Here is a 25,092-nt window from a genome sequence, read left to right as displayed (position 1 = left end):
AATCTTTGTATAATCTAAAAACTAATATTTTACAAAGAAATTCATGATAAGAAATCTATGATTTGTGTTCTAAAAATGAGATTTATGATCATTTGTAGTGAATGTTTAGTAAAAACTTTACTTATTAGTTATTACGAGTACCATTAATAAAAAGTAAAAGTAAGCTGAAAAGAGAAAACAGTAAAACAGTTTTGAATTCGGTGTGCAAAAATTATATTTTTTCATATTTAAATAATATGGGTTGTAATTTCCTTCGAATGCAGATTCCATAGTTTAGATTTAGCGTCTTCTTCCTCCAGGAGTGTGGTTTACTCTTGGAGATATCGGTCGCAATAAAACAATAAAGGTCTGCCTTGTGTTAATTTAATCTAATTTCGTTTAAATTTAATCTAGTGATATTTTATAACACTTCAGTAAGTCCTGCATTGAATTTTACATTTGTATTTGTAACAATTTCTAATGTTAGTTTAAACCTTATTAATAAAAATTTTCTAAGGCGGTAACACACAATACCGTCTCACTAATTTCAACACATACAACCAAATTCACAACTGTGTAAATGGGAATCCGTCTGGTACACCATAACGAGGTTACGAAATTTCAATTAAAATGTAACAATTTTTACTTTATGTACTATCAATACATAATCACATAGTTTAGCGCACAAGTCTGGTAAAGTGACACTTACCGGACCAACATAACTTGATGGGTTATCTCCCACAATTTTCCCATCTCGTATTGTAAAATAGCACATTATAAACAACTATCTATTAATGGTAGTTTATTTAACGAGTTCGTGTGTAATTTGGGCTTTTTTTGGCATGAGTGGGCCAGTTTAAAACTCGAGTGAAACGAGAGTTTTAAAGGTCCAGGAGTGCCAAAAAAAGCCCAAATTACACAAGAACGAGTTGAATACAACGTTTTTTTGTTCGACGAGCCCCCCAAAGGGTCCAAATCGTTAAAAATCTTTAAAATTAGCTTGACGTTTCGTTTTGACAAGTTTTCAAATTTATCAAAATCCGTTCATACAGGAGAAAATTCAAAAAATTCTGACGGTGTCGAACAAAAAAATCTCTTAACAATACCTTCTAGAGAGGAAACAAATACACTTTTTCAAAAGTGTAAGAATATTTGCAACATGGCAGCAATTTGATATGTACCATTAATCATAATAATTTTGTTTGAGGCTTTAATTGAACTGCAGTTTGTAGTTCTATAAATACATATACTCGTATTTACACGGTCTGCATTTGCTAACAATAAGAGAAGTTTTAGCAAATTGAGCTTGATAAATCCGTATTATCTTCAATGATGCAAGAACGGCAAAAAAGCTTTAATGAAGTTTTGTCATATTTTTACGTTTCCTTAATGATAAATGCATGAACAGGTAAAGAGACCCTTCCTCACCTTTGCCCCCGATAACCCTCTGCACGGCTCTGATGAAATTATCTTTAAACTTTAATTAAATTTTGATCTCATCAAAATGCCATCCCTAAAACTTCGTTATAGCGTACAAACTTTCTCCATGTTCTTTAAGAAAACGACTCTCTATTTTGATTTTTTTTATAAATCTCAGGTCGTTAGAGCAGAAATAAATTTCTTGTTTGTTAACCTAAAAAATTCATATAACACAGTTTACTGTCGGTAATAGTTTTTTTAATGTTTCATTTAGGAAAATAACGTGTAACATTAACAAGCAGAAAGTGGTCCAACAGGAAACAATATTAATATTCAAAATTTTGTTCAATATTTATCTTTGTCTACAGAATATTTTTATTGATTACAATTGTGCTGGAGTTTAATCTGGAAATTTATATCCCGTCAGATTATCATTAATCGAACGTTAATTTTCAAGCCGAATTACAAATTTAGAACCTGTCTCATACTTTGTTTATCTACTTTACATATTATGTTTATCTACTTTAGAACAAAACATATTGTATGCAGAAGGTGCTAAGCATACGTAATAACTAAACGAAAACTCTTAAGGAGAGCTGTGGTGTTTAAAAATATTTAACAGACACCATAACGCGCCGACATATTTGTAAATAACTCAAAAAATTATCACTTTCATATGCGAAGGAACTCACGTTTATAAGAATTCCAAGAATGTAAGGGTTGCTCCACAAAAAAAAAAGTTTTCGTGTTCGTTTCCCGAGACACATAACGTAAAAAGTGGTAGGTACATATATAACTAAATACTGGGTGATTCAAAATGATTCTGGATAAGTATGGTAACTGTGTACGAAAATGTATGTGGCAACTGTGTGGGTGGAGTAGAGTTGACATTTCATAAGCGTGCATTTGATTTTTTTTTATACCATTGCACATTGATTTGATAATTTTCAAAACTGCGCGACTATGAACTGTCAAAAGGTGCGTTCTTTCGGTGTATAAAATAAATCTACTGAAACCGGTAGTTCAAAATTTGGCGTTCTATTGCATCAACATTTTCTGAATCTTCCCACTATTCAAACCATGTTTAAACATCGTAGCGTTAGTAGGAAGATTGGTTTGCGCGCGAAACTGAGGGAATCTGTCACAGAACGGAACGAACTAATGTCTATGGGTATGGGACGAACGGAATTAGGTGTTGGTGTTCTGTGCTGGGAGTTGAGGTTAGGATCAGAAATTATAGTGAATTGGAGAAATTAATCGAAAATCTACGAATGACGTTTGACGTTTGTCCGAGAAACCGCTACTAGCCGTTCTTTCGACAGCCCGAACTTCTGCTACCAGTAGATTTATTTATTGCACCAACAGAACGCACCTAAAGAAATGTCAGCTCTATCCTATCCACACACTTGCCACATAAATTTTCGTACAGAGATGCCATACTTATCCAATTATTTTGAAAAATCCCAATATATAAACTTTTCAGTTTATATGCCCCCTAACTTGACAGCTCATAACCTTAAAATTTACAATTAATTAATGTTTTTTTAAATGTTATCCAAACGAACACGAAAAACGATTCGTGGGCTGTCAATTTTCAGGTATTCGGCCTGTTTTGCATCACTCGGCTCACGCCTCGTGCTTCATCAAGCTTCGGCCTCATGCCTAAAAAGTGATCTGACAGCGCTACTCATATGAAAATAACTAATTCATTAATCAAGAAACTGTATATGCAAAAATATTTAAATTCTGTAATTGTGTCCCATTTATGTGAGGTTCAATTCTCCATTTCTTGAAGTTTATTTCAAATGACTCAAACTATCAAACCAGTTTAGGTAGGTAGTTTTTTAACTCAAAAAAGGGGATAAGTGGTCAAATTTCAAATTTTAAAGTTTGTGGAATTTCCATTTTCTTTTTCTTTATTTACACAAAATTTTTGCCAGCATTTTTTACGTTTTTCGACAAGGCGCATATACCATCTTTCAAAAAATGTACCTATGATTGTAAAAAACAAAATATTTGAAAACTTACTACGTAACATCGGTCAACCAACATGAAATGTCACGGAGTAACGAATAGAGGTGTGCCTGTTTCCACAATTTCACCAAGATCAAAACAATGATGTTGGTTCAAGTACGGTTCCTATATGATTGAGTCAGCATTACGAACATTTGACCGTGCCCGTACGTACGGTCCAATAACACCGTAATTTGCAAAATCAAAGTTGGGTTATGTAAATCTTAATTTGTAGGTATGTGATGTGTTATATTGCAAACTGCAACACTCTTGACCATACATTTTTTTAAACGTACGGTATAACGAACATGTTATTTAATATGTTGTATAATTCTGGACTGTATCTAAGTAATGAAGAAAAGCTGTTTTCTGCTAATATAGCGTGAAATGAGAAAAAAGTTTAGGAGTCGCAGCATCCTCTACTATAAAACACTCGTAAAACGTTTTCATCCTGCTAACAGAATTTTTCTAGCGTTTGGAGGTGTAATTTTGAAATGTACCGCCCAATTTCGGAGTCTCTTTTTTAATTGTTTTAATTTGGTGAGGTACAACAGACTGCGAATTGAAGTAAAACGAAAATATCATTTGCGGGTAGTCAAGAAGCGCCAGATAAACAAACGGTGGCAGATAGGAACGCTAATTTGGTACCGTTCGTTTTTACAAAAACACAGTACAGATAGGAAAAACAGCCCGAATCACTCAGCATAATTAGACAGGCCGTGTCTCTCGGGTGAAGTGCACACACTAAAAAACATGATGAGATAAGGGCTGGTTAGGGTCGCGTCTGTATGTTTCCGGGGCCGCTCTAAAAGCCAGGAAACGGCCGGAGATAAAACCACCCTCCTGACACGACTGTCCGAAATGATCGACCTTTCGTGGGCGTACGAATTAAAATATTCAAAAGGAAAGTACGATCTGAATGCAGGAAACGATCGAAAAATTCACGAATCGATTTGCATAAACGATTAACGCGAACAATGAGCAAGCAGCTCGTCGAACATGTCGATAGCTCGCTTATCGCATTTTTACACAATTAATTTCTTTGATAGTGAATAATAAGGTTTTGTTTCGACTGATTGTCGTTTTAATCGATTTTGTTCGGTGGCGAAGTCCGAGATTGATTAATCGCTGCCGGATTTTAACCGAATTCTTCCCGACGACTGTCGTTGTCTTAATCGAACGTTTGTTGCAGGAGAAGAAGTGCAAAAGAAGAAGGGCTTCTTCAAGAGCTTCTGGAAACGGTCACGGCATTACTCTTTAGAGCAGCAATAAAATGGTCTCCCTTCCCCGTATAGAAACAAATTACCTAATTAGTTTTTGTGTACATTTTATATAACAATAATTTAATAATTCTAACCGATTAGTATTACTATTTGTATCGCTAACAAAGAGCACTTGATCCTAATATTACATAGCTGTAGATATTTTAACTAATTTATTATTACGTCATTATGTGTAACAAACAGGTCTAGCATTTTTCATCCGATTGTAACTTTCTTCCTATTTTCCTTTCATGTTTTTGCTTTCGAACTGTATAATTGTACATTAGTTTTATTTATAAATTTTATTTTTACCTGTGTATTTTTGATTTAATAAAGTTTATTTAACGATAATTTCGTTTTAAGTTGTCGTTATCGCGTCAATGCTAGCAAGATCAACAAATAGGTACGTTTTTCCACATAATCGTTTTTATCCTTCGTGCAAGGCCACCTCACAGATCCAGACAACATGATTTTGTACATCTTATTGGCAACTTTCTAGACCGTTCAGGAATCGATTAAAATAAACCTGATTATGCGACTGTCTTCGATTTTTCTTTCCCAGTCCCGAATTCGCAGGACACCGTCTCCTCCATTATAGGAAGAACCGGCACTCGGTGAACATCCTCGTTCGAGAGCAGGTTCGTCTGATGATTTTGTGTAGATCAGGTTTGTCGGAGAGGTCTTTGAACCTGGTCCAGCGAACAGACTGCCATTGTAATCTCTATAGCAACAACGTCCTTAACTCCGTTTTTTAGACATTGTTCAGTTACATAACGCAAAGGTAACAACAAATCGACCGTCTTCAATCGCTTTATAATGACCAATTGTCGTCACCGTTAACAGTAAACTGTCATTTGTTCAAATTGTTGTCACGACAAGCGACCACTTTGACAGACGTTTTTCGGCCATCATGCTGGAGTATCTCTCTCCTCTGAAGGTGACTTGCTCCTGTGCAATCACACAAAACCATCGGAGGTCGTCTGCCTTGTTTGCACCCGATAATTTAATCGTTCGCCCGGTTAATTAACTTTCAACCGCAGTATACAGGGCGAGTGTTATTTATTAATGCGGCAGAGACTGCAAACTCGATCAACAAATCTCAACCACTTCGACCCAAGGACGAAACCTGGTTGATTCTTTCCACTGTTGGACGTACACTCGGAAGACAACACTCGAAAGTGTTTTTCTTCTCAAAGATAACTACAAAATCTAGAGCACTGCTGCATTGTCCTTGCCCAAGATCTGATTTCACCATTGACAATTAAAGATGTTTCCGAGGTCAATATTTTCCTATTCTTATACCCAAGCTAAAAGTTAAAAGTCGCCAAACCAATCTGTTCAGGGATTTTCATTTGCTCGTACCTACCTCGTAAAATTTTATATTAACGGTGCGACCAACAATGAGATCGTTAATGGAGGGTTATTTGTGAGCGTTTTGAAATAATCGCACGCTTTAACCCATCCATTAAGGAATAATTATGATGCGACAGTTTGATTGAAAATTTTGTCGTTAATCGTTTATAATGAGTAGTGATTGGCCACGAAATTAAAGTTTTGCCTAAAATGGTACCATCACCTTAAAAGTGTAGTAGGTAATCGAAATGAAAGTTCTTCTTGAAAAAGGTAAACAAGTAATATAAATTATCTAGGGCTGCTGTATCTTCTACAACTGACGTTACTGTCGTAAAAAGAAGTTTAAAAATTTTATGAGAACACAAACAAAACAAAAATATCACACAAGTGCTGCTACTACACCGAGGTGATTTTATACAGGGATATTCTAAATGATTGTAGTCCAAGTTGGCGTAAAAACTGAATGTAAAATTTATGGTTGTCGCTCCACATAAAAATTTTCAAAATAATGTGAAAAAGTGAATACACACTGTTCACACACAGGAGTTAAATTGGGTGCAAAACAACTCAATATTTTTAGAATTGGTTGCAAAACAACGCAACATTTTTGGATTCAATTGTTAATTTAAAAATAATAATAATAAAACCGCACTTTTCACCTAAAAAATGACAGGGACAGTGACAAAAATTGACAGTTCACATGAAAGCGGCAAAAATTTCATAACATGGGCATGACCTGCTTCGACTACAATCATTTAGAATAACTCCGTAATATCAACTAATAGGAATGTTGTTGCAATGTTGATGTCTCATATGGATCTTTTTACTGGCTCATTTTGATGTTGGCAACAAATGTTCGGAAATGACAAAAAGGTCGCGTGTTAAAAGATTTTATGAACCAAGGAGTAAGGAGTAAATTCACGAAACTCAGATAATTTGCAAATCGTTACGAAACGGCAAATACAATGCTTCAACAATATCAGTTGTCATGGTTTTGAATTTGCAATGTCTTATCGAGCCTTACCGGGTTTCGTGAATGACCACCTAACAAGAATATTTCCAGGCAAGTCCGCAAGTCTAACCAAAAATTTAGTATTCATAACCTCATTACTTAAAGCCAAAGTTACACAATACTCTCATGAGTATGCCTTGAGTAATCAGTTTCACAACAAAATGGTTACTAAAGACCGACAGCTTAGTTACTTGTGTTTAAAAAAATTATTTATAGATTTTTAAAAGTTACCGCAAATTATACCTAAGTAAAGAAAATACATTTAAGTTTTGGGAAATAAATTAATAAGTAAATAAAATACAGTTTGCTAGAATATGTTTAAGATAATTAAATATTGCAGATAGCAGTTCTAGGACTAACAAACGTTCAAATTTTTATTTAGAATCAATTATTTTAGGCGGCGAGATTTAGGAGACATTACTTCCTTTAGTATGAAAAAAAATCAAGTAAGGAAAACTGAGCAAAAAATAAACTATTTCTCCACATTTAACAAGTTTCGTTTAGCATTCAAGTCCCAATTTTCACAAAAATCTTGTTATATGTGGTACCATCCGAGAAGGAAGAGAAAGACGTAAACATAACCTAATTCACTCAACAACAAAACGCATAACTTAAGGTTTAAGAAATAACTATGGTACAAATAGCGAAAAAAGTACAACTTGCATTTTGAGTACCTAGATTTTAAACATATTTTTCAAAGAATGACAGTCACATAATAACCTTGGCTCTCGCTAGTCACCGTCAGATAATAGCCAACACAGTGTTGCCAGACCCATCGAGTGACATTTCGGTAGATCAACTCGGAACTTTTCGGTAGGTTTCGTAAAAAATCGGTAGATTTTTTAATTTCTCGGCACTGGACGTATTTCTTGTAATAAAACGATTGAATTTTACATAAATAAAAGCTACGCTCTTTCACACCCTCATCATGGTGTAATTTAAACACACAAAAAAATAGGGCATTTAACGGAGTTTGGTGTGGATCACCCCTTCGATTCCAGAAATAACGGCACATCAACCAGTCCAAAACAAAACGCCTTCCAGTAGACTGAAAAAACTAAAAAACAATATTTCTATGAAGTATAACGTTGGAAAAACTTGCAAGAACTTCACGGTTTTTACGTAAACAAAATCGCTGTTTTCCATTTAATCCTAGAAATAGTAGAAATATTGTCATAAAACAATACATATTACATGGCATTCTTAAATTTTTAATTCATTATTTCATTTCTTCGAAAAGTTTTCACGTACAACATACTACATAACATGATAATTTTCCGGCCTTATATGTTCAGAAGCATTATGAACTGTTTCATATAATCTGTTTTCGTTTGTTGCAGCAATTTGAATTTTCGTGTACGTTGAATATGTAAATTTCCCTTACTGTGTTTAGTCAAACTTTACTTAATTTAAATTGTAGCCGTACATTATTTGCCATTGAACCATTATTCATGGAATTGATTATTAAACCACGTTTATCGTTACTTATATTATTATTTCTTCGTCTCTGACGATGATTCATACCAATTGTAATTACATAATGTAATGTGTAATTATCACAATATAAAAGTTAATTGACAAATAATGAAACACATATCACAATAACGGAATTTATTCAACAAATCATCGCTTACTAGCAAAATAAATGGGAAAATAAATTAATAAATTGTGAAACACAATTGGCAAAAGGAGAAAAGCAAAAAAAAGAACAACAAAACAGCTACAGTCATATAATTCTAAAGAAATACGTTCAAGTCCGTAACATGTAGAAAATAACTAAACATAAATAAAAGCTACACTTTCACACCTTCGACAACAGAACACAAAGAAAGCGGGGTAATTAACGGGATCACCCTTTCAACTCCAGGAATAACGGCACATCAACCAGTCCAAAACAAAACGCCTTAGATGTTCTCTTATGCAAATGAAGTAAAAAATGTTTATTAAAAATGTTAGATTATGAAGATTTTTTTGAGTAACTTTTCGGTAGATTTGAGGTTTAAATCGGTAGATCGGTAGATTTTATGCGAATTCGGTAGATCTACCGAAAATTCGGTAGATCTGGCAACACTGAGCCAACATCAACATGACGTGACTTAACCTGTGACGTGGTCTACTAAATTAAACCTAACTTCACCTGACCAGTTAAAATTTGCAATTACCGGGTGGGTGATCAAGAAGGACTGTTTAAGTTGGCAATACAATTAAGAACATTTTTTTATTCGGCTATTTACAACACTGCCACCGGTTATGTTTTGTGGGTTTATTTGACAGATATCTGACGTAATGAAAAAATGGTAGGTTGCGAGAGTAAAAATTAACGGCAAAAAGAAATCAAAGTTGGAATTCGGAATAATAATCTAAAAATTAACTAAAGGAAATTCTCGAAGTGCAACATAAATTAACTATTCTCTCGAACGATTCACCAGCATGTTTAATTTAATTGTCACTGATGCGGCTGTCAGTGTGAAGCCGTCAACAACCGGAAGTTACTCCAGTTGTACCGTTTAAAAATAAATTTCAGCATTACCAACTGAAACAGTCTTTCTTGATCACCCCGTATAACAGAAATCTCAAATAATTGACTTCAATGAAAATTATTAAGGACAAAAAAGAAAAAAACAGCTTTTTAAAAAGATTGGTAGATTGGTTTATATGTATAAATTTTTTTGTGGACAATCGAAAAATTATTTAAAATTAATGCGTTTATTATTAATAATTAACGAGTTGTACTCGTATGTTGAATTTGATAAGATATAAAAAAAAGTAATTGCAAACATTACAAGGCAAGAAATTCATCAGTTGCTAAGGTCAGGTTCAGTCATTAAGTGAGGTTATGTTCATGTAAATAATTTCATTTTTTTCTACGGGGTGATCAAGAATGACTGAGTCTGTTGGTAACAATGAAATTTGGCAAATTTAAAATTTACCAACGAAAGTTCATTTTTGTAATAGTATAAACATAACCTGCATAACCAAGAATGTTTTTAATGTCATCTCAAGTTAAAAAATCCGGTCAGTGCGTGGTCAGTGCCAATTACTAGACAAAAATCACCAGTATTTTCAATTGTTCCATTGCCAACAGACTCAGTCATTGTTGATCACGCTGTACAATAAAATAAATCCTCCCCCAAGTTCTCACAGATTCGTCTTCACTGCATAAAACAACGTATTTTTGCAACTTTTTATGAAAATTAAAGCTTGAATAACCTTCACTCTTTTTTGAAGGCGAAATATGTTATACATTCGTTATTGTTTTGGGTGAGTGGAACTTTTATTTAATTTTAAATCAAAATCTGAAACTTGAGAGCTTTAATAAGTTCTAAACTATTACTTTTTGGCAAAGATTCAACCTGCTTTAAGACTGTAGCAGTTTTGGAAAAAAAATGGACATAAATGTGCTATTTATAGATACAGCGGGTCCCAAAATTGGCGCACTAACTACTTACTGCCATATCGAGAATGTTTAAATGGACAATCATGTTCAAATAAATCTGAGATTTGTAAACTATAACTATTTTAACGACCATTGAATTGTTAATTAAACAAAATATTTTTTTTTAATAAAAGGTTAATTAAGCTGCTCGAAGTTACATTTAAAACCCAAAAAAGAAGTTGTCCCAGATTTATATGCACCAGTGAAGTTGAGTTACGTTACTACAGTTGTCCCATATTTATCTGAACATGACTGTAGATGAGAAAAACATGGAAAACATTCTTCAGACTTACATTTTCAAATCGGGGAGGGTTGTAGACATGTAAAGTCCATTCAAAAATCAAAAAACCACCAACGTCGCATTTTCCTCGATAATTACTATCGGCAACGCTGTCTAGTGTAAAATTTGGTGATACTTGTAATTTTGAGGTTAAATGTTTATTAAGTGTGTTGTTTTTCTAGGCATGTTTAAGTAAAAATAATAAGAATCAATTAATAAATGAAACGTGCTGCTAATAAAACAATATGAACGAAATTCAAAGCAGTTGAATTTTATTTTGAATCAAATAAATGTCATAATTTATAGTTACCAACATAGTATGAAAAAATATCTACCTAGGGTCTTTTAAATTTTACCAACCTAAAGCAACAGGTGGTGGTTTTTGATTTTTGAATGGACTTTAGGTGGTTTGCATAATAAAATTTACCTACATTTTAGCACTATAGCAACGCGACAGAAATGAAAATATAAATAAAAATAAAACACTGACACTAAACTAATTTCATTTTTACTCCCATGGTGATATAACAAATAAATAAATTATTGCAGTTAACAATAATACAACATAACCAAAGGTACATATCATTACCTTGCAATGTTGATCTAGTGGATTTAAGACAATTTTTGAGATTTCCAAAGCTTCTAAATGCAGGATTAGATATTGGTAGTGAGTGATCTTGTACTTTGTGATAATATGTACGATCCGAGGTGGTTTTCATGACAATTTAATACATACATTTCAAAATAATTGATCTGTTACATGCCCCCAAATCAGCAAATAAGTCCCAACAGAATTTTTTAAACATTTTTGTCACGTTTACGGTAATCTCAACTACACCGTAGTGCACCGTTAGTGCGCCATTTTGGGACACCTGTACATCTTAACTCTTTTGAAATGCAGTTTTTTTTTTAATAAAGATTTATTAATAAAATTGTAATTTTTAACAAGCCCGATAAAGTAAACAAAATACACACACATAGGTATACACACTGAAAAAACTTATGAAAGTGTAATGCCAAAAATTTCAAGTTCTTTTTTTTTTTTAATTCCGAACGAAGAATTTGGGACATTAAAAATAGATTAAGAAATGAAGGTGATTACAGAAAAAATCTATCCTACTTATGGGTACGAAAAATGTAACCTAAAAACTGACGGGCAATCTGATATCTTCGCTGCCAACAATTTTATTAGTCCCATTAATCAGTGCACAGAGCAACAATCAATTGATTTCATCTTTCCGTATTACAAACTGAAACAAAACGATCTCACTTTCAACGAAATTTTTGTCACTTTAAATTGTTAATGACGTTATAGCATCCACCACTTGTGAAATCAACTTAATTTTTGACGTTGAAAGCGCTGCAAAATCTTTTAATTGAGCAAACGTACACAAAAACTCGCCGTTCTGTTAATTAATCCACAAGCAAGAGTCTGCACTGACTGGGCTCCGACCACTCCAACCCAAATTATTTCGCCCTAACTGAAGCAGACTCCGAATTAAAAAGTGGAATCGAGCCAGGTAATGGAATATGATATTTTACGACATCGCAGAGCCGCCGCCTCGTTCTCACGGGACAGAAGCGTTAATCCATTAGTGTCAATATTAACTCTGCTAAACTGACTCATCTGGAATCCGCCCGAGCGAGGCAATTAACAGAAAAATGAGTAGTCCCGCCACCTCGTTCCCGACCGGTGATGCTTTCATTGATTGAGAGATGTTTTGTGACAGTGGAAACGATGGGAACGGGCGATAGCCGGTTCGTTACCCCACGAGGCGCAATCCTCATGGTAACTACCGGCGCGTCTGTGCCATCGATCCAGACTTGCAGGGCGTAGTCAGCGTCGGTCGGCACCGCTCCGACCAAGACGGTGTTTACCTTTCGCCTCCCGAAAACTGGGATCGTGGGGTGCCCCGAGACAGCTTCGGGGCGCGAGTAATGCGAGGAGAGACACCTTTATCGAGATTTCGCCGACTTCCACACCTCCAGACGAGTTAAATTTATTTGAACAGGATCGACGAGCGGCCCCGGAATAACAGATTAGGCGGGCGATCGTGGAAGGGTGCACCCGGAAACGGCGGTTAGTCACTTTGTCCACATCCGTCCAGTCGGACGAGGAGTACGTGGTCGGGAAGCAGAAATGAAACCGCAGACGTTTTATAATACAAATTTATTATGTTTTTTCATTCAGATACACAATATCCCTCGCGAATTATATCAGAAAAACTTTACAAAGCTACTTTTCGATTTTAAAAATTAAGAGGTAAAAATAATGTCTCTTACAATAAAAAGGACAATATGAGCATTTAACGCGTTACAACAATATTACAGCAGCGTGCAACGAGCGATTGGACACCCGCCGGGGATGTAGAATGACTCGTTGCAGGTTATTTTCTGATTGGTGTAACAGTCACAGGGAAGTAGAAAATACTGTCAGGACCGTCTAATTCTAAAATTATCACAAATTTCAACGTTATGCTCCGATGTTCGGCCAAGTGTCCAATAAAACTAGTGCTGGAATTTAGATTAGATTTTAGAGAGACAGGGAGAACGAGACAGACTAATTCACACCAATCATATAGCACAAGATTACTGACATGAACAAGCGAGAACACAAACAAAATATTGCTGAAACCATCGCAAGAACTGCTAAAAATCAGGGAATACAAAAACCTTACCATGACCTTATTAGAAGACTCGGCAACTTACAGCTACTTTTGTGCTTTTTGGGAAACAAAATCAACTTTTGTTCGCTTTTTTAAAGGGCAAAACACCACAAACGGGTAAAGTTTTCACATCCAATAATTTCATACACTATACGGTACAAAGCTTCAGGTTTGAAGGGTAAGAGGTAAGGAAATAATTAAAGAAGAGAACAGCGGGACTAGAGATTTTTTTATTAAAAAACCCTAACTGTAATTTCTCAGTATCAAATATTTAGAGATAGCAATGGTATAAGAAAAGCTAACACGAAATGCTTACTTTAAATAATTAAAAAATAACGACGTCGTCTTTGAAACGTGTCCCGTCCCGCACACGAACGGGACACGTCTGAAAAACCAAGTCCAACTTAAGAGAAGTATCCTAAATGTCCCTAAAAACAATGATCGGTACCTATTTATTGAGACCACAGTCTAAAAAAAAAAAATCATAAATTAACCAAAGTAGACTACCTTATAAGCACTGCGTCGAAGCCAAAAAATCCAAAAACTACTAAAAATAACAGGAGGAACGTGTTGTTGTTGTTGTTGATTTTTCATGTTCTTTTCTCTATCGAATGCTTATAAAATAACCTACGTGGGAACAATGAAAATTAAAATCAATGATCGCAGATACGCGCGTAATGATTGTTTAAAGGAAATCAACCGTTCCTATATTGAATTATACTGATGATGCACTCGATATACACATTGCTGTTCGCTGTTATTATTGAAAAAAATACAACTTTTTGTAATATTATAATAGTCGCCGCACGGCAATGGCTGTCTTGCAGCGGCCCACACTACCTGAAACAAACGACTCTCCGTCAGACCCCTCCCGAAAAATCTCGACATTTTCACGATCAGTCGATAATCCATAAACAATCAATCCGTTCACACCAAAATACCCACCTCTAGTATCCGCAGGTAATTAAATAATCACCTAGCTTTTCTACGACCGACGCTGCTTGTTGTGGTTGAATGGGATCTTCGTAAAGGGATACTACAACGGCTGAAACAAAACAAGAACGACATCATCTCTGCAATCTGATCGATCGACCAAAACATGCGAAGAATTAAGCGAGGAATAACTAAATCGTAATCATTATTCGTAAGCGACGATAAACACGAACAAATGACAAAGAAACTATTTTTATCAGAAAAAAAAAACGATACGCCGTACTGATAGATTGCACGTTTTTAAATTCTAGTTCCAAAACACAACGCAGTGAAAAATACTGAACTTACTATCTCAATTGTTTCACGTTATAGACTTGCTGATTAATTCCCGCCTCTAGTAATCCTACATCTATGGTTGACAGAATTGCAGCTGTCAATCCGAATGAAGTTTCAGTACTATCGCGGCCAAAATACAGGATGTCTCAAAATTCGCATATTCCGAATTCAAAGCGTGGTAGGGAAGGACACGGAATCTTGGCCACAACTGATATTAAACTGACAAATATGTGTGAACTGGCCTTTATTGAATATAACCCAACTTTTGACTCGATAATGCGATTTCCATGCTTTTTTGATGTCACAAGAAAAACTTCAAAGTGATTTGTAATAATTGTCATTTATTAATGACACTAACGGTTGGTGAACATCTTTTTTTTTTAGAAATGTCTAAAAAATGTTAGCCATGATTCCGTGTCCGGAATAGTAACGGGTGTTTTTTTAAATTTGGCGTCGAAGTAGGCGTTGAACTGTCGATTGTGAACGCACTATACAGGTTACGGATCACGGATCAGCTGTTTAAATCTTACGCTTTTACACGAATGGTGCGATCTCAATCGACTCTCCAACGCCTACTTCGACGTTAAATTTAAAAAAAACACCCTTTACGTTGGTCGGACACTTCAAATATAAATCAATGCCAATGTACGGTCGGTGGACAAATAAAACTGGGACACTTAAAATTTAATCTGTGTAAATCAGACCATTGAATTGTCAATATATCTGGCAGTGTCTATATAATATGTCATACCAAAGTTAACCTATTTGTCATAAAGCCGTAATTAAACGATGCAAATTTGTAAATTTTGACTTATGTGATTGTCATTTTTGTCCCAGTTTTATTTGTCCATCGACTGTACATGACAATTTCAAATTATTCTTGTCAAAAATATGGCACCTTCAGTTTTTGATAAATACAGGGTGTATCTGAAATACGTGAGTTAATTTCAACCAGTGAAAGAACTCGCCAATTTATGAAACTTTTTTCTATAACATTTTGCAAAATTCGCCAATGTATTCCAACATTTTTTGCCTCCCCAATTTTTACAAACCAGTCGTTTTGTGAGTAACTAGGCTCAATTTTTTGTAACCATGAAAATTTTAATTTTAATTATTTAATTTTTTCTATAACTTTTTGACAAGGCTCCGTTTCTATCACAACAGAAAAATTTCGCCCTTGTCCTCGTCGAAAAATAGTCAATTTTGAAAATACCATAAATAATTCCATTATACCCTCTAATTTTATTGCCCCTTTGTTGTGCAGTATCGACTCAAGGAAGGGCAAACATCAGGTAAACTAACAACCCCTCCTTATTTATGGAATTATTTATGGTAGTTGTAAGACGATTTTCTTTCCTATTGTGAAATGATCTACAATTTAAGTCAAAATTGACTATTTTTCGAGGAGGACTTTACCCACAGGCGGGTATACACTTTGATGACTAATTTATTCCAAATTTTAAATCAATTCGTAATGCTTTTTCGTAAAAATGTTATAGAGAAAAGTTTAATGAATTAGCGAATTCTTTCTCTGGTTAAAATTAACACACGTATTTCTGATACACCCTGTATAGAATCGTCTTACTTCTGAAGGGTTGTCTATGGGGCAAATTGCCGAAGTAATGAGTATAGCAAAAAATGTTGTTACGTATGTAGTTAACAAGTGGCGAAGAACGGGTTTAGTAGAACGTCACTGACAGATTAAAATGATTTTGACAACAGTAAATAATGAGGTTAACCATCCTAAAGCTTGCATTAATGTCAGGTTGAAGACCAATGTATTTAGGCCGCGATAGTACAATTACGGTTACGGAATTTCGTCAGTTATTTTACTGTCAATTCGAAAAACCTTGTGTAGCCCAAGCTTTATTGTCATTATGACTAGCATTCAAAATTTTTGTGACAGAAATTCTGTCATGCACAATAAAAATCAAAATGCCACCAGTAACGTTTTTAATTGACAAATTGACATCCATGTCAAAAATTCCAATGTGGGGTTAGAAATACATATATAAAATCTGTTTTACAGCTGTTGTCAGTTCAATGACAATGACTGACGATATTCCGTGGCCGTGACTGTACAAGTGTCTTCAATTGTTATAAATTGTTGTTGATATTGATTCTTCGAGTATGAATGATATATTATACAGTGCAAACTGGAATAAAATTCATAACTTGGACATCGGCGATTTTTGTAAAAACCATGTGCGCCAAAATGTGGGCAAGGAAAAACAAAAATCGACCTGTTTCGGGATTTTTTACAAAAATCGCCCATGTCAAGTTATGAATTTTATTCCAGTTAAAGTTTCCACACTATATCGAGTCATCCATGGATTTGAATTCGTATGTTTTCTACCATTGATATGTCGAGAACTAACCTGTGTTTCAAGTTGTGTTTATTGGAACGTGGAGTTCAAGTAACGACATACGATTTCGGATTCATGGACAACTTACAAATTAATTTGATCGCTCTTTACTTAACAAATTTTTGCGCGCTTTTTACGCGTAGGCACTTGTCCCTGTGTTTGTCAAAAAACGTGCAATCTATCGGTGTACGAAGTATACTAATTTAATCATTATTATTGTATGAGTCGTCACGTTAACCTGAATAAAATTCGCCTAAGGCTTTGGGTAATAAAATCACTGAAAAATCGTATGTTAAATTTTTAAGGCGACAGCCCTCGGCTTTGAGAATTTGTGTAGATTAATTCAAAATTAACAACTCGTGCGCTTAGAGCAAACACTTTACAACAGGCCTCGACGGAAAGAGCCTTTACACGGACAAAAATGAAATAAAATCTTGTTAACAGTACAAACGACCCTCTAACACACTTATCAGCGTTCTCCTTTGACGTAACCTTTCGGTGCTGGTTCGTATTCTAACGAGGAAATTTTATATTGCAAAACAATTTCCATATTTAGGCGAACACAATTTAAATGTTCAGACGACCGAAATATTGTTTCACTTAGGATACACGAAAAATCCATTAATATTTCTCAACGGATCAAGATAAGTAAAAAAAAGGCAGAAAAATAAACGCCAATCGTGATGAGACTTTGGCAAATAGTTTTATTCATTTCCTGCGGACAAGATGAATGTGTGCCAACCGCAACTATGTACGCTAACACAACCCTACATCAAAGTGACTTATCCTTTTGTGGTGTAATTGGGTTGGAGCCGATTTGCGAGAATTGCTTAACAGCAAATGCCACTCTTTGTTCTCGTTATTTTAACCTTTGATGCAATTAAATGAGATACGGAGAGATGTTGCAAGCTATCGAACTCTAAAAATACATTCCTCCGCGGATGCGTTTTGAGTGAACGATCGCATTCCAAAAAGAAACATCTATCAGACACCTCCGCACATTTGACACTTTTACAAAAACGAGCGTAGGTGTATTGCACTCACAAAAACTGAACGGCTCGTTACACGTAATTACATGCTCGTGGTTTGCAGAAATAACGGCGTTGACAAAACGCCATTTAGAGAAACCGCCACCGAATCGCTCCGACACCGAAAATGTTCGAAAAAATGGACAGCCGCGAGATAAAAGTTGAAAAACAAACGTCCGAAATTACACAGTAACAGAACACTCGACTCGTCTAGAAAAAAAATAAGATCATCACGCCGTAAAAAATTCATAAACAGTTCATTATCTGGTCGTTTCGCTTCGCTCTCCTCCATCAACAGATTACTCATTAGATCGGGCGCAGATCCGTACATCTCCGTGTCGGATACGTTTTTCGGAAGCAGACGAACGTCTTGAATGGGCACACGAGTGGGCGACAAAACTGGCACACCTTCGTCGCATACGTTCGTACATTTTCGAAATGGTCTGTTGACCCTCGCGACCGAAATATTTTCCGTGATCGAAAAATTCCTGTGCGCGCGTTCCTTTCCCACCGACTCACCTTGTGTCGTCTTCATGCAGTGGACTCCAACCTTTCCCAATTTGGCCCTAATGACGCGCTCCGTGCCGGAAAGGTATATGTATCGGTTGCCAGCTAAGGTGACGCCGGACGACGTGAGGATGTCTTGTTTTTCGAAACCCTGAACCAATTTGGCTAATTCTTCTTTTGACACCTGCAACAAAACGTGCGTCAGTCCGATCCTGGTTCGAAATTTTCGCAACGTCATGGCGGGGGGGCTCGAAACGTTGAATTTGAATCGAAACGGGCGCCTCGCAACATATGTCCGCCGAAATGAGTCACGCGACACACTGTCGACTGCGTCATCGTCGTTCCCTTGGCTCAGTTACTACACCAGGCTCGCCTTTCCAACGCTTTCCATATAAGAGACAAATGGACGGTTTTTTTCGTTTTGTGTGCGACAACATCTGGCGAACAGATAGACAATCGTGCATTTCGATAAACAAAAATAAAGATTAAAAGGGGGAGCAAGACGCGAAGCCGGCCGCTGCCTCCTTGGGGATTCGAAAAAAGACTTCGAGACGAGAGTCGCCCGAAAGGTCATGTAATTCAGGCGACCTTTCCCTCCCGTAATTCGATCACGATGATAAACACGCCATCTCGTCTCACTCTTATCCTTCGAGGACTTTTGCCAAACTAATTGCAGGGGTGGAACAGAAATTAAAGTCTACTCGGCGCTCACTCGTTGAATACGTCAAGATTGATTCGTTGCGAGCCTCAAAGCGTGTGGGCGTACGTGTACCATCTGCCAAGAAGAGATAGGTCAAAACTTTTGCGCGCTCACCATTAACGACTAAACTAATGTCGCTTGACACAGTGCCTCACACGAGCCATTTGGTCAAAACATTTATTTTTAGGAAACTCCCAACGGTTCCACCCGTTACCGAGACGGATGACTACACATTGTGAAGTATTCGGAACGAACAAACAAATTTTTCGCTTCCACAAACACATCCACTCCTCTTGACAAAATAAAGAGAACATTTTCATTTGTACGTACATCGTCAACGTTCACACCCAATCATTTGCTTGTCGAACTTCTGTCAAAAAACATCTTTCTAAAATCTTGATGGACTTGATGTCCAATACAAAGTGGAACACTTCTTATTACTGACCTAAAAAATATGTGCGCTCGCAGGATCGCGATCCTGATCTGTGATGGCATCAATTTACCAACCTGGAGACCTTGAGGCAGCCATCGAACACGAGACTTGAATAAACAATTCGAAGAAAAAAAAACCAAACGACTTACTTTCAAAGCAGCTTGACCGAAGCGAAACCAATTAAAACCTAGTTTTCCGAACGTTTTACGCCTGATGCACCCGAAAGCTTGCATCACGTTCCAATTTCGCCAAGGAAAGTGACGATTGTGAAATCGAATGATTTCCCTTTTTAATGCGGCAGTACCAAGACCGACTCGCGAACTGAAAGATCCGATGTATAAATTTGAATATCATAAATTACCACAGAATTCCATGTTTAAGAACGATCAACAAAAGAAGATTTCATTCGCTTTTGAGAGATTTTTCAGGTGTTGTCCTAACGTCTCACTTGTACAGAATGTTACTGGATAAGTTTTCTAACAATTGTTACGTTACACTTTTAATGATTATGTCAGATTTATCTGCTTCTGTACTAAAACCAAACAAAAAAACATTAAGTCTACCGGCAAACGCTCACCAAAGAAGAGTTACAATTGTCTACAAAGATGAAGTAAGGTTTTTACGCCAACAAAACAGTGAGCAACACCATGTCTTTGTTTGATGCAGCAATTTCTTCTACAGTATGTACCGTAAAATGTGCATTCATATGAAAGTCGAATGGCAAAAACAGCTTCGTTACTTTGTCATGTTCAGTGTTCCTTAGTTTTACACCCGTGATGAATTTACTGAGCAATAATAATAACAATGTTCAATTCCAGTAAACAGAATAATAAAAATCAGCTGTAAGTTATCGCCAATTTTATTACATACTTTTCATTGAGGTGGCGTTTTCTTTCGTCCACCCACACAGCAATCCGCAATTTAAAATATTGGGTAATATATAAAATAGTGACGTGACAAAACGAAGACGGTTAATTTTATCTTGTCATTTACAGCACCCCGGAGAGAAGTGTCTGAACATACCGAATCCTCCTGGCAGGCAATCCATCCATTTTTCACATCGTCGACAGATATTTCTTTTATTTCGTGTGCAAAATGTACGTTACAAAATCCTCCAAATCAACCATCAAAGTTTATGTTACAGAATATGCCAAACAGTTGCAACGAAATCTATAAAATAAAACCTTTGTCTGTTTGTTAATTTAGACACGACAGTCTAGAAAGCACAAAAGTCTCATCCTGACAATTTATACAAACATTTGAGCCGTTTTAAAACCCTGTATCCCTTCGACCTGTGAACAGCCAATCTCCGAACTTGAATTTATCGAAAGTAAGAGTTCCATAAAAATGAGAGCGATCAACAGCGTACGGCTTCCAACAGAGACAGATCGGAGGAAAATCCCTGAAAAATACCCACGGTTTATTCCTCGACCGACAACTTCTACAGCCAGAAACCGACATGGTCTAAATCCCAAAGAAAAACGGAGGTGTATCATTCGGTCCGCACACGCCTCCACGAATTGATTACCTCCACTCGCAATTCCCCAGAAAAAAATGACTCCATTATATGGGAATCATGACAGATAAGTCAGGTGCTGTCTTCCACGTTCATAATTTTGCTCCCGACCGGTCGAGGTCAAAAATGATTGTGGTCAAAACCAGTGCCATAATTCACCAACTGGCATTTAATGACGGGGGACCGCTTCGAGAACCTGTGGGTACATCCATGACGATTAATAACCGGCCGATCACGACGTGCATTTCAAAAACACTAATTAATTAAAAGTGGACTACCAGATAGGAAGAAGACTCGCCAGACAATACAGTCAAGTTTACGGTGATGACTAGAAACAGCCGCTGACTAATCAGTGTAATTAGGAAAACATTTTAACATCCATAACGACTTCTCGTTTTCCTGTTGCAAAGTTGCAAATACGGAACGATAAAGGCACTGAATCGAACATAATACTCATTAGTTGGCGGAGCTACTCGCATAGAATAAATAATTAAACGATAGAAGCGACATCGACGAGCAATTATGGCAAAATTGTGCTTCGCTTGGAACATTCGAGAAATTTGTAGTTATCCAAATTAGAAACAGGCGCGATTGACGTTCGAAGTAAATATCCTGATTCTGTTCGCAGAACGAAAATCTCTCGTGGCGTTTTGATTGGCTAAAAATACTGGCACATTTTCTAGACAACAAAAAATTCATCGGATTCGCCCCGTCAGTCACTTTTAAAAATTAAAATTTTTAAACCGGGATTATACAAAGCGGACGGGCCTCATGAATAACAATGCATCAAGAAAACTTTGTGGAAAGGTAGCGATTATAATGTACAATACACATTTTTCGTTGACGGGATGTTTATCTTATTTTAGCTATGCTTCCGTTTAATTATGGATACACCACGAATTCCCTTGTCAGTCACATCCTGTTTCGTTATCAACACCACTGGAGCTGTTGTGGAACAAATCCTGTCACTACATTAAATTTTAATCCAAAACAAAAAATTTAAATGGTATTCAACCAATCATTTTCTTTCTTCGAACCCGAACAGATTCAACAAATGACGGTTTCTTAAAAAGTGACAGGAAACTGTTATGGAACATAATACAACACATTCCTGCGTCTCCTAGAAGGTATTGTGATACTGTCCATGATAATATAACAGCGAACACTTGATACTTGCAAAACACGAGATGCATTTGCAAGCATGATAAGTGCTGTATCTGGGAATGTAGAAAAACCGCAATTGGAACAAGTCTTGATAAATTTAATTAGAATTAACCAGTGCTAACATTCATGAGCAGATGTGACGACGTTATCCGAAACTGTAATTAATTCAAACTGCCATGATTCACTGAAACGGTAACTCAAGTAAAAACGTCATCCTGACAATCAGCATGAGGGACAACATTTAAATTTACATTATCAACAGTGGCCCGTTTAATGGCATGCACAGCGTACTATTTACTGCACGCTTTGATGAAGCTCTTACAATCCTGGTTGGTACAGGTCAGCATCGACAAAAAGACAACCGTACTGCATTCACTTGACAATTTAGTTACACAAACTACAAATTCTTATCTATTTCTTTTAAGTTTGACCTAAAAACTATATCCGCTTTTAAAAGTAATTTCCTGAGTAAAACCCTGCATTAACAACGTCGCAACAGATAAAACGAAGGCGATAAATTAGCAGTTAAGACCTTTAAATTGCCATAAAGCATTGAGGTATTGTAAACAAACTGGGTGTAAATATGGAAAGGAATCTTGAAAGAAATGTTGTTTTGTGCAAAAATGAAATTTTAACGTAATTGTTGAAGACAAATGTGAAATGTCACTTCAATCTAAAATTCAAATCCAAAAAAAAAAACGAATTAAAGTTGATTTACAATTGACAATAGCTACATCCATCACCACGCAAAACACTTCAAATCCTCTTTGCGGGATCAATTATATCAAACTGAAAAGTTTTATCTAATCGGGCTCACAGTTTTACAACGTCGGACAACAAAGCACGCGTTGGATGATCGTCACCGTTATCAACTAAGCCTCTTTTAATTAAAGTTTGTCAAAGAATATGCTGGAAGCTTTTAAGAAGTGTCCGTTTTAGCCCATTCTGCTTGAACGAAGGAGTGTTAAGAGGATTATCACGGTCCGTCGACAGACTCATTGAAGGGAGTCGACGTGTCTCACCGCATAATTTTGCTTTAAAAGCAAAACTTGCGCTTATCTTTGTGTGACAATATGAACCATTGCAAACAGAACGAACAATAAAGACAAACCGAAACAGGGCGAGAAACGGAAACAAGTGTAGGCAAGAGAACAGACAGGGAGTTATCGACGGTAACGAAAACATCGCCGGTCAATACGAAGTTTTCAATGATGACTCACCCAACTCATTATCATTAAATGATTCGATAAGAATGGACGCGGCGATACCTGACCGGCCCAGAAGCAGACGGTTCCAAGTCCGAACCTCCGGAAGTCGCTCGGAATTCACTTATTCCAAAGTTTATAAATAAAAGATTGTTGAATTCCATCTAATGATGTGCCGGTTTAATTTGGCGGAGCCTTGATAAACAGCCGACCGAAGGTTAAGGCTACGTCGGGAGCTCATTGACCGTCACCGTCGTCTGAATGACGATCAATAAACGTGGTGCATGCAAAAGCTTAACCACCCCTACGCGTGGGACGTTTATTCATCGACTCCGATGAATGAGGGAGCGATTAATACTACAATGGAGCGTCGCCGGGCCCAACAGAACGGAAAAAATAATATCCATTTCCATCGAGCGTAAAGCGATTAAATGCAGTAATTAGGGAGCCCCCAATTAAGACCATCTCCAGTATAAACAAATCCTCGCCGTATAAATACATAAATCGAGGGACTTCCACTCCAAGAAAGGACATCCGCCGGTGGGCCCCCGGCGGACCCGCCAGAGATTTCGACGTGTCGCAAACAGGTTCGCGGCGAATTCGATTAAAATTAATACTGTCGTAAGTGCAGCGTGCGTTTCTAAAAAAGGCGAACTCAATTTATTTTTAATGTCGAATTCCTGATGGCCGAAGCGGCGATTCTCACCGCAGGAAAGTCGCGTTCCTGCTCCCGCAGGAGTCTCCGACTGCAGTTTCAGGGCTGGGCATTTCTATCAGCAGATAATAATGCCGGTAGCGACAAATACCGCGGTCGCCACTTACAATTTCTACACGTCGCATAAAACGGCGGCCATCTTGAATTTAGGCCGGCACTCGGAGAAATTTCCACAAACTGCGTATTTTTACAGAAAGACACGCGTTTTTCTGGGCCGCAGCGGCTGGCTCGCGGACACCGACTTTTCCTGGCGGCGGTGCGGCGGAAGTCCGGCCGAAAGGCGGCGAAAATCCGACCAAGCCCTCCGGATCTTTTGTTCTGAGGGGCGCCGATTTCGGGGGATTTGCGCGGTCGGGGGCCCTGCCGGGACTTACCGGGGACGGGGGAGGCGTCCGGTTGGGACGTGTGCGGAAAACTTACGTCAAATCCTTCCGATTTTGCCCAAACATTTCCATCATGTCCTGCGATGGCGGCTTTTGTTACACATCTTGAAGCCAAAAGTTGCTTATCTACGTAATCCTGCCAGCTCATATTGGTTAAATATTATTAATTTATCACCTCACACACGGAGCAAACACCAATTTGCAACAAATACAGCAGTTGCCGCACAGCAATTACAGCAAACTGAAGCCGAATAGTTGTCTGGACGAGATTGCAGTAACGGAAGTGTCGGTTGACAACTGAGCAGTCGCAAAACAGAGGCGCGTTGCCAACACACGAGAGTGAAAAGCGCGACATTCAAACGATTGTGCGATTTCCGCCCAGTTTC

At 37.0% G+C, this 25,092-nt stretch overlaps 2 protein-coding genes across 2 annotated transcripts in view; one reads left to right on the top strand and one right to left on the bottom strand.

Moving 5' to 3' along the window:
* LOC138130162 (uncharacterized) overlaps nucleotides 1-5,024 on the top strand; it is a 306,106-nt gene extending 301,082 nt beyond the window's left edge. The window contains exon 10 of the mRNA XM_069046556.1: nucleotides 4,604-5,024. Coding sequence (XP_068902657.1) covers nucleotides 4,604-4,683 — 80 coding nt within the window. The 3' untranslated portion in view covers nucleotides 4,684-5,024. The remainder of the gene's footprint in view (nucleotides 1-4,603) is intronic.
* An 8,607-nt stretch (nucleotides 5,025-13,631) lies between these two features.
* Nucleotides 13,632-24,995, bottom strand: chic (profilin chic). Its single transcript, XM_069048890.1, has 4 exons — nucleotides 24,744-24,995; nucleotides 18,603-18,774; nucleotides 14,366-14,465; nucleotides 13,632-14,260 (listed from the first exon to the last, which is right to left on the bottom strand). The coding sequence occupies exons 1-3, from the start codon at nucleotides 24,852-24,854 to the stop codon at nucleotides 14,368-14,370; spliced, it is 381 nt and encodes a 126-aa protein (XP_068904991.1). The 5' UTR covers nucleotides 24,855-24,995; the 3' UTR covers nucleotides 13,632-14,260; nucleotides 14,366-14,367.
* Between the last annotated feature and the right edge of the window lie 97 nt (nucleotides 24,996-25,092).

Source organism: Tenebrio molitor, chromosome 5 (genome assembly GCF_963966145.1).
Source record: "Tenebrio molitor chromosome 5, icTenMoli1.1, whole genome shotgun sequence".
NCBI classification, from domain to species: domain Eukaryota; kingdom Metazoa; phylum Arthropoda; class Insecta; order Coleoptera; family Tenebrionidae; genus Tenebrio; species Tenebrio molitor.
Note: the sequence above shows the minus strand (reverse complement) of the source record. Positions and strands in the feature narration are given on the sequence as shown.